This window comes from Hippocampus guttulatus, chromosome 3, assembly GCF_054856545.1.
Source record: "Hippocampus guttulatus isolate MCC_2025c chromosome 3, RoL_Hgut_1.0, whole genome shotgun sequence".
NCBI lineage: Eukaryota > Metazoa > Chordata > Actinopteri > Syngnathiformes > Syngnathidae > Hippocampus > Hippocampus guttulatus.
In genome coordinates, this window is record NC_141263.1 from 11,533,480 (window position 1) to 11,544,059 (window position 10,580).

The following is a 10,580-nucleotide window of genomic DNA, read 5'->3' on the forward strand; positions in this document are numbered from 1 at the left end:
CAGGCTAGGGCCAAAGTTAAAGGCCGTGGTACAGTTTTGTGGAAGATTTCCTTTTTATTTATTTGTATACAAACACATGCTATATGGTTGATTGTGAAGTGATGTTTTCATGTTTTTTTACAGTACGGTATGTGGGCCAAATTGCCTGAATGTCGTATAATGTTGTACCATGTCGTGCTGCAATATGCCAGGCGGCACTGAGACCTACTGAAAGGGATACATCATGTACTTGAGAACATTTGTATGTGTTGCTTATTCGTGCGTGTTAGAGTGGCACCGTCCCAAAAACCGCCAGATTCTGTGATTAACGATGCTAAGGGGGGTAATAAGTATCTCTTGAAAGTCTTACAAAACTGTTCAGTGCAACAAAACAGACAACTTGTGTGGTTAACCCGCTTCCTGGCAAACTCATTAAAGATCTGTTTACGATCTTAGGACCGTCCATCTTAAATATTATTAATTCATCACTCTCCTCTGGCACTGTAGCAGCAGTGTTGAAGACTGCTCTTATTCGACCCCTTTTTAAGTGGCCAAATCTCGAGCCAGAGAGTTTCTGTAACTATAGACCTGTTTCAAATCTCAAGTATATTGCGAAAATTCTTAAAAAAGTCACAGCACAACAGCTGAACGGCTACATGGCCGCTAACAACAATTTGAACTGTTTCAGTCAGTGATTAAGACCCACCATTCTACTAAAAACGGCATTTGCTAAAGTGACCAATGATCTTCTCCTAACTATGGACTCCGACACCTCATCAATATTATTATTATTACACATGTAGGAAAAGGCCATGGGAATGCTGAGTTACACAAGTCAACTGTTTATTTCTCACTTGGGCTGTACACAATATAATTGAGCAATCACACAATTGTACACACCTACACAGAATTCTCCTTAAAAAAATATACAAAAAAAAATGTATGACTGTTCATCAGCCACGTGGGCCCATAGACTGATGTTCGGTGAAAGAAATTTAAAAAAAAAAAAAAGTTTCATTCATCATCGTCGTCGTCTTCTTCCTCCTCCACTTCTCCCCCCTCCTCCTCTTCATCTTCTTCATCACTAATTACGTATTTCTTGGCCTTCTTTGTAGCCATTTCCTCATCATCCTCTGCCTTTCGTTTGCCTGACCCCTCACCCTCCTGCAATAAACAAATACACATTCCCATCAGGAGCGCCACAATGAATTGAACTGAAGCATTGGGCCTAAATTAGGATGCACAACTATTTCATTAATTACATCCTATTTATCTTTTACCCAGGTTTCGTTTATGCAACTATGGTAAATAAATCAAAAACAGGGCAGACGTTGAATACTTTCACTGTTAACTAGTAGTTGCACATTTCCTGCAGATGGAAAACATGAGTCTGCACTTTTTCTCTGCTTGTTTTTTTCCCTTACTCTCATGCAGGCATGTGGAAAATCTGGATTTTCAGATTGGCAACACACTGCCACCTGTGTGCAGAGTGGCATATGACACTCACCTCATCACTGTCCAGCTTTTTGGCCTTCATCAGCCTCTGGGCCTTGTCGTCATCTGAGCCTTCATCGCTGTCTGATGAGTAGATTCTTGCTCGTTCCTCTGGATTGAGTGAGACAGCGCACACCAGTGGGTGATTCAATAAAATCAATATTCTTAAATTCAAAAAATAAGAAGAATTTGACATTGCGCGAACATGAACCAAAAAAGAAAAAATTGCTAAATTACACCGACAACTGAAAACAACACACCTTACCTGTATATTTTATTCAGAGGAGACTTTTTTTTTTCAAAACCATATGCTTATAGTGTTTGGATACCGAATAGCTTCTCTCAATCTTTTGTGTCATTGTTCTGAACGCTCCTTGGTTTACATTCATCCATGTCGCTGATGTCCCTGTTTTTCTGCCTTATAAGACCCCAAGATTTCAATTAAAAATTTCAACTGCTGTTGACTTAACCTCTCTCCAGTTACATCACACAGTCATACGCCAAGGTTTAAAAAAAAAAAAAAAAAGATCAGCGAATGACAAAAAGTGACAAAGTTAGTGTTAGAAAGTACAGACATCTGCTTTCGAATGTGACGAGCAAAAGTACAAAGTCGTCACAAAAATACTTACTCAACTTAATTAAAGATAACAGAAAAATGTACTTCAGTACTATCACTTTTTTACCTCCCACGAATGATTAGTGCTCACCTCTCAGGCCGCCTCCTCCTTTGTATTTGCCCTTGATGGCCGCCAAGCTAATGGACTCCTCCCCCTCCTCTTCATCATCGTAGCGATCGGGCTCCAGGTAGCTACTGCTCAGGCCTCTCTGATGCTGCTTCTCCCTCATTCTCCTCTGCTGCGACTCTCTGCGGATAGACGCTCGCAGGCGCTCCTCCTCTTTCTACATTGACAGACACCAATTGGAAGCTAAATAGAATCTTTTCAAATGTATTACGTCACTGTTAATGGGTTACTATGGACCCAACATGGAATTGGTGCTGATGAGTTGACGCTCAATGACAAAAATACTTATCATATTACATCATTTCGTAGTCTAACAACACAGCTAGGTGATTCCCAGCGACTGTGCTGCAGCACATCTGTGAGTGAAATATATGAGCGTAAAGCGCCATGTTTAGCTTTGGATATCGTTAGCCTAATAGCGTAATTGTCCAAGTAATTTTTAACTTACCGTGACAATATTAGTAACAAATAACAAAGGTGCTTGCTAAAAATTGTGCTTTTCTTTGTCTGTGCAGACGCTCATTCAGGTATCATCAGGGTAATATGCAAAGCTCGAATGGAGGCAACCGGACACTTCTTGTTTGTTGTACTTTTCTGAAAAGGTTCAAATGATATTAGTCTAACAATAAAGCCATGCCAATGAGAGGCAGCTCAAGTTCTTGGTTTTGTGTATGATGGACGCGATCAGCAGCGTCCTTTGTTTGGGTTGGCTGCACATACATAAACAGAATGTCAGTGTTGCTGACCACAGCCCAACATTATTATGTAAGCGTGCCACAATGTGTCTTTATGTGTAAGCAGCTGGAACGTGCGTATACGCGACACCACTAGCCATTTGGATGGTTTTTTTTCTAGTGGTGTTGAGCGTTCTCAAAACATCAACGGAACAGAATGTGAATCACCTTAATCATTTCATTACGATGAGACTCTGGATCTCGTCCAGCCATCGGGAGGATGCGGATCTTCTGTGTCTTTGAACAACGGTCAGCCAGAGACAAGGTCATCTTCCTGTGTGTGGCGCTGTCGGTGGAGTGAGGCCTGGTGAAGAAAATGGACGCATGGCATTAAGATTAAAACACAGAAAACTCCGGTATTGTTCAAACATTAATTTTATCGCAGATTTGTTGCACGTCATTCTTGTGAAATATAGTTTCTGAAGAGTTCAGAAAAGCCACTAAATATCAGTTAAAGGTGGCTAATTTGGCAAAACTGACCATGCACATGTTTAAAATTGTGAAAAATTGCATGCCTCCTTTGAGAATTAAGTGTTAAGGCAGCAATTAGTACACAAAATCTCCTTGATCCACTAAGGGAAAAAATTAACAATATCTTTGATGAGATCTTAACTTTTTTCAAAAGCAAGTTATGAATCCACTGCGCCTCTGCTGGTGGCAATCAAAAATAGTGCAGTTGTGAAGTAAACTTGGCTAACCATTTTTGAGTCATACTTCGGGCTAAAACTATTTCAAGCATACTTTCATTAGTTTTTTTAAATGCAATCCACCCAGGTTCATAGTTAGACCCATAGCAAAGTGCTGAACACAAAAACGCTTTTGATCGGCACTCTCCAGCGAGTGACGTCATTTACAGAATGCAGAGTTGCGAGTCCGTCATTATAATGCATTGTTGAGTGTCCTGTTAACTGCTCTTTGCCATTGTTATCAAGTTATTCATCGAAATGCCTCAGCGCTGTGTAGCAATGCACTGTTCATATTCAGGCAAACAGTTTGAATGGCCAAAAGAAAAGAATAGGGCCTGTAAATGGACCAGAAAATTGGAAGGATACATTTTCATTCTCACAAAGCGAATGAATTTCACGCTGATGTCAACAAGCATTCTTTGCCCCATCAAAACAAAAGGCAAAATCTAATCTGGCAGGGTACAGCGCTGTTATGCATTCAATTGGCTTTGGATGGCATCCTACTAGTCCCATGGGTTTGACAAAACAGAACATCCAGGTGGACAAGTGGCAGCTGAGAGGATTACACAGACCTGGGCAGCTTGTATAAACTCATTCAAAGACTTGGAACAAATTTCTCAGTGAAGCGTGACTAGAAGCTTCTTCTTGGTGCTTGGAAATAGATTCAATTTGTGTTTTATTAATTAGATCATTACATAGCAGAGGAACCGGAATTAGCGTATTTTCAAGGCCTTTATTTATCATTGATAGCCTAGAGAAGGGGATGCAAGTACCTGAATGTGAGCTTGGTTTTGAACACGGCCTGTCCCTGCAACCCAGTACCCTGACGGATGAACAGGTGGTTGTGGTCTCCCTGGAGAGGTGCTTTGTAAACGTCAAACACTTCATTCCCCAAGTGGAGAGACATGCTGCAGCACAAGCAAAAGCAAAAGCGCAGAGAGTTGAGAGGGGCCAGCAATCAGACGAAGGAAGAGGTTGACAATTAGGACGTACCTCCCATCGGACCATTTGACGATGCGCGCGTTGCTTTCACGTGTTTCGTTTCCTTCCTCGTCACGCTTGACACGCCACCGAATGGTGTTCTCCACCTGGGAAAGGAAATGATTTACTGTCAGACAGAGTTGAGTCAATTTCACAGCATCAAGTCTAAATTTATCTGACTTCAAGGCTCTTTTCAAATCTACCAGGTTACATTTTTACATTTAAAAAAAATCCAAAAGATGCTTACATGAGAAACCAAATTGGCTGGATTTACACTATGGGTTCAAGTGTCCAATTCAGATATAATGTGAGTATTCAATGTTACATTGTGTTTAGTTGGCCGGTCTGACTAAACTATTCATTGGAAAGTGTGCGGCATGTTACCTATAGCATAAAAATAACACAGCATTTGATAACAAACAACATTATGCCTACAGTCGAACATGGTGATGGCAGGGACTAGGTAACAGGATATAGTTTTCTTCCACTTGGCATCACTTCAGAATTATGTTTCACTGAAAGCTATCATGTCATACTAGCCCATAGGCGATTAAAAAAAAAGAAGAAAACAAGCACAGCAATAAGACGGCAAAAAAGGAGGCAACCACACTAACTTTCAACTTTGATGTCAAGTAGGTGGCTGCAAATGGCCCCTGGTTTTCCAGTTTCAGACCACTGTTATACCAAGTTTGATGCTATCAATGTTATTGCCATGCATTCAACTGTTAGCACGCCATCCTAGCCCAAATGCAGAAAAGATGCGTGCATCATGTCCATTCTGCAGTGTCTAGTAGAAAATGCCCTCGGGATCAAATGCTCTTGGTTTATGCAACAGGAGAACAATATGACATACAACACCAAGTCCACATCCGAGTGGCTCAAACAAGCCAAAAATAAAGGTATGTGAGGGCCAGATCAAAATTTGATTCAACTGAAATGCTGCAGTATGACCTTAATTGCAGTTCACAGTGGAAAACTCTCCAATATGATGACAAAGTTACAAACAATCCAGTGAAGAAGAGACGGCCAAAATTCCTCCACAGCATTGCAGGAGACTCATCAGAAGTGATCGCAAACGCTTCATTTCAGTTATTGTGGCAATGACTGACCACTCTCGAACACAATTAGCTAGAGTAGACAACACACACCTTCAACTTCAGCCTGGTGCGTCCTTCTTCATCCAGCATTTCCTCATCCTCAAATTCATCCTCATAGTACTGTGGGTCAAAAGGTCTACGAAGGGGGAATTCAAATGAACTTCGATTCAACATTCAGAAGTTATACTGAAACATATTTTAAGTTAGTGTGAGTACAACGTGTGCCTATTAAGTTTAATTGGCTCTAACCTGGGCTCCACAGAGAGAAAGTTGGGCAGCTTAACAAAGTAAAGGTCAGAGCCAAGGTCGGTGCTGACTTTGGGGATCTCGACTTCGATACGAGTCTCAGGCACAGGCTCCTCCTCTGCCTGCTCCCCTTCCAAACCATCTTCTGTATCCTAAAGAGAAAAGCTCATCAAACTCCGCTTCACTGAGCCATGATAAAAGGGATTAGCCAAACGAGTTTTAGCCAGACGCTCTGAAGGCAAAACAGATTGGTCATTCTCATTAAAGATGACAGAGACGGTAATGAAAAAGTTTAGGTGGATACCATGGGCTGTCCCGGGGTGGGAGGCTTTTCTGCATCACTGTCAGAAGAGATGTCGTCAGCCTCGCCGAACAGGTCATCTGCTACAGACTTCTTGTCTGTGTGTGAGCACAGAATGAACAATCTTTTATCCTCTGACAGGGAAAAAAAATGAGCTGAGAAGTGTGAACACTCATCAGGGTTGTCTTACTCTCATTTGCACCAATGTCACTGTCAGAGTCGGAATCTGAAGCGGCTTTTGCTTTGGCTCTTCTATGGATGAACTCATCTTCACTATCACTTCCTTTTAGAGATTCTGCAAAATACAAAACAACAATTTAAGGTAAGACACAGCAGGATCGATATCAGAGAGTGGAAGAGCTTGTCATTCGGACTAATCGGAAATGAAAGTCATTCAACATTTTCTTGATCAGTGTCTTAGTGACAACTTTGAAAAGCACCTTCCGTTTCTGCATCTAAAATAACGATAAAGATTTGTGAATGAGCGGTAACAATGATCAGCTGTCTCAGTGTTACTAACATGAGGTCACATCGTCTTGATTATAATTCTGGCCACTCTTCTTAACATGCAAATTGTCTTCTAAATACACTATCTGGTGTAGCTTTTTTGCTTGCCTTGAAGAAACACGAGCTCACCAGTCACAGACCGGTAGGGACGTAACAAAATCCGAACGTCTCGATAGGATATATTATAATGATATGAATCTCATGATATGATAATCTGCATGATATAGTGGGGATGTGGGCAAAATAAAAAAAGCTCATGATACGGTCTAAAAACAAAACTCATATTGGAAGAAAAAAAAAGCACCGTTTTTTGTACAGCAACAAACCAGAAACAGCAGTGACAACAACTCAAATGTGTTACATTCCCCTTCATCTGGCGATTAGCGTGGGCTTGCAGCTGGCCAAAACATGCCAAATGCACATGAAACTCCTACCAGACTTTGTGTTCCTGGGCCCTTCATCGTCAGAGTTCTCTCTTTCTTCATCCGAGTATTGCCGCTTCTCCTCTTCATCCTCTGATTGGTCACTCTTAGCCCCACCTTCCCACTTCTCGTCATCTGAATGGTTCTCACGGCCTGACCCTTCTCCGTCAGAGTGAGGGGTTCCCCCACCCGACTGCGGGGTTCCGAGGTCGGTGTGAATGCTTCAACAGAATAAAATGAAGATCCACCCACATTATTAGCTACACCGGTAGAAATGAAGAGGTTTTACAAAGATCAGAATCACTCTCAAAAGTCATAACATCACAAATTGTTGATTTAACATGATGTTTCTGTGATTAAGATTCTTTGTTTGCAGGCAAAAAGGTAACGGAACCATTTCTGTCAATTAAAGCACAATAGGGCTATCTATGCAAAGACAGAACATCTCCTGAGAGTCCATGTGCTGCTGACCTTCTGTCAGAGCGGACACTACCCCTCTCAGAGCGCGGACTTCCCCCTCCCGACATGCCACTGCCTGCCGGGCTTCCGCCATCTGACCGGCGGCCTCCATCTTCCTCGTCCTCTTCGTCGTCTCGATGGCCACGCTCTGAGCCGCTGTGCTGCTCTGCATCGGAGTGTTGGTTCTCAGCCTGATCCGAGTGCACGCTGGCGTCAGACTGATTGCCCGACCGCTCAGACTGGTTGTCGCTGCGCCCGCTGCCACTGTGTTGACTGTGCTCTTCTTCCTCACTGTCGTCTCCGAACAGTTCCTAGGAATAAAAGGATGTACAAGGACTCCTGTCATGGAGAATTGAGCCGCAATACAGCAAGAATTACCCATAAATATAAGCCCCATCCTTTCTTCAAGCTAGTGTTTGACTAGCACTCGTCTATTACAATATTAGTTAAGTATGCGATTATTTCTGAGACTCATTCTAGTCAACTGTCAAACAAAGGTACGCACTTTATTCATACTGGGTTTTCCACCTTCATGGCCCTCCTCTTCATCATCATCATCTCGTTCTCTCTCACTGTCACTGCCACTGCCAGATACATTACTGGCAGAGCGAGGTTGCTCTTGCTCAGAGTCAGATCCAGAGCCTGAAGCAGATTCTGGAGAACATCGGTCATAACATTAGGCACACCTGCACATTCAAATGATATCCAATAGTAATAACTGCTTTAGGAGGAGTCTGTCATTTACTTTTTATGTTTATCACAGTCATTGTAATCACACAATGACAAATTCACAAAACGTCACTCTCCTGTGCCATGTTCAAGGACACCCCGACAGGAAGCAGACTAGCATTTCTCTAAAAGTAAGTTACCTTTTTTTGTCTGCAGCAAGATTAACTGTTCCAATGCTCAGGTGAGCTATTGCTGCTGGTTGAGTTACTACAGAAGATAACTAGCACTTAACGTTTATGTAGATCAAAGAAAGGATCAGGATATTAAACTCATACATCAGCCTCAATGAGCATGACCTCTGCATTTAATTTAAGCAACGTCAAATGTCATAAACAATTGTAGTGTGCTGAAAGTAGGCTAACGCTAAATGTGAGAGACTAATGGCTAAGAAAATTTTATATTTTATCATCTTAGCTTATTGCAGCCCATGTTGTTAAAGTGTTCTCAGAAGGGCTAACAATCACTGCTGTTATTATTAGCCGTGCAAAAATAAATCTTTGACTGGGTGAGCTTTCTCACGTCTTATAAGTAGCGGACGTAAGACAGCTCCATACCTCGTTGGTCATTGTCGCTCTCTCCATCACTACCGAACAATTCATCCATATCCGCCATTTTTCTAAAACTGTGTGAAATGTGACCTACCGGAAGTACCTGTGAAGACTGTCATTAGAAAGATTCAACTTCCAGGGTCACGCCGGAGACGACACCATGCTGAAGTGAGTTCAAAACAACACGTGGGGGCGGTAAAACGCAGGGAATTGATGTTCTTAATATCCAACATTAGGACCATGTACATGTACTAGGCTTTACCCACACTATCCATCCATCCATTTTCCGAACCGCTTAATCCTCACTAGGGTCGCGGGGGGTGCTGGAGCCTATCCCAGCTGTCTTCGGGCAGTAGGCGGGGGACACCCTGAATCGGTTGCCAGCCAATCGCAGGGCACACAGAGACAAACAACCATCCACGCTCACATTCACACCTAGGGACAATTTTAGAGAGTTCAATCAGCCTGCCATGCATGGGTTTTTTTTTGGAATGTGGGAGGAAACCGGAGTACCCGGAGAAAACCCACGCAGGCCCGGGGAGAACATGCAAACTCCTTACCCACACTAGTAATTTACAATTTAGTTCAATAGTCGGTCTGCCATATTACTGGCAACGTTTTTTTTCCACGACTGTATGACATTTCTGAAAATTTGGCACACTACTAGTTAAATCATGTGGTACTAGTGATGCCCTTTGAGCATTTAGTCGGCATCCTAATAGTACAAGTGCGCTCTTTGTGTATGACATTGCTGCACAGTTGTAGGAGAACCTTGGCATAAAAGTAGGACTATTTGTTACAAGTAAGGTAAACTCGTGCACTCGTTGACAACCACATATTACGAGTACAGTGAAGCGCTGGTTAACTAATAAAATGTTATGATGTTACGAGTAGAACATGTTGTCAACTTATGTTGCCTCACTGGTAGTAATACGTGGTTTTTGTAGTAGAAGGCCAAAGTTGTCCTGCTTGCTAAGACACATAGGATACTAGTACATTCTCACATTGTCTTATGTGTTGTGTTGTATTATTTTGTCATTTTATGTTAACTGTTCTGTTGATGGTGGCGCGGGTACCTGCAGCGGCTCCTCTCTCTCCTGTGGTTGAGAGGAAAGAAATTTCATCTGTGCTGTATGTTGCACATAGAGCACATTTGACAATAAAGTTGACTTGACTTGACTTGACGGGGACTTCAATGTTTTTATCAACAAGAATGTCACATGCCTATTAATTGGGCCTCATAGTGTTGCTAGTGCAGCACATTTGTTGACTATCGAGGTACGGTTGTTTACTAGTTGACTGAAGTAGAGAATCCATCCATCCATCCATCCACCAAACCATTATCTGATCCGCGGTCATCAGGTAGTAGGAGGGGTACACCCTGAATGGTTGCCAGCCAATCACAGGGCACACATAGACATAGACATAACATGCAAACTCCACATAGTAAGGATTCGAACCCTGCACCTCTGCACTGCGAGCCGGACGTGCCAACCAGTCGTTCACCATGCCATGAATATTTTATTAAGCGCAAAATACAGAAGTCATTCTGTTATTTCATTCAGCTCAGTTCCACCCGACTTTCAGTTTTTTCCCCTTTAAGGGGCGGGATCTTTCCAAACATTGGTTAAAACACATGTAACTGCGGTGTCGA

The 10,580-nt window shown here is 42.4% G+C and overlaps 1 protein-coding gene across 1 annotated transcript; it reads right to left on the bottom strand.

Moving 5' to 3' along the window:
* Nucleotides 1-805: 805 nt before the first annotated feature.
* leo1 (LEO1 homolog, Paf1/RNA polymerase II complex component) lies at nt 806-8,999 on the bottom strand. Its single transcript, XM_086107944.1, has 14 exons — nt 8,933-8,999; nt 8,155-8,303; nt 7,662-7,960; nt 7,203-7,411; nt 6,452-6,556; nt 6,265-6,359; nt 5,964-6,112; nt 5,766-5,850; nt 4,630-4,724; nt 4,410-4,544; nt 3,119-3,254; nt 2,181-2,373; nt 1,487-1,584; nt 806-1,143 (listed from the first exon to the last, which is right to left on the bottom strand). Exons 1-14 carry the CDS (start codon nt 8,988-8,990, stop codon nt 994-996), a joined length of 1,956 nt encoding a protein of 651 aa, XP_085964070.1. The 5' UTR covers nt 8,991-8,999; the 3' UTR covers nt 806-993.
* Between the last annotated feature and the right edge of the window lie 1,581 nt (nt 9,000-10,580).

Coding starts and splice junctions, on each gene's coding strand:
- leo1 (XM_086107944.1), bottom strand. CDS start 8,990: ATGGCGGATATGGATGAATTGTTCGGTAGTGATGGAGAGAGCGACAAT. Junction 7,412..7,661: donor AGTGTCCGCTCTGACAGAAG/GTCAGCAGCACA, acceptor ATTCTGTTGAAG/CATTCACACCGACCTCGGAA. Junction 6,360..6,451: donor TGACATTGGTGCAAATGAGA/GTAAGACAACCC, acceptor GCTCACACACAG/ACAAGAAGTCTGTAGCAGAT.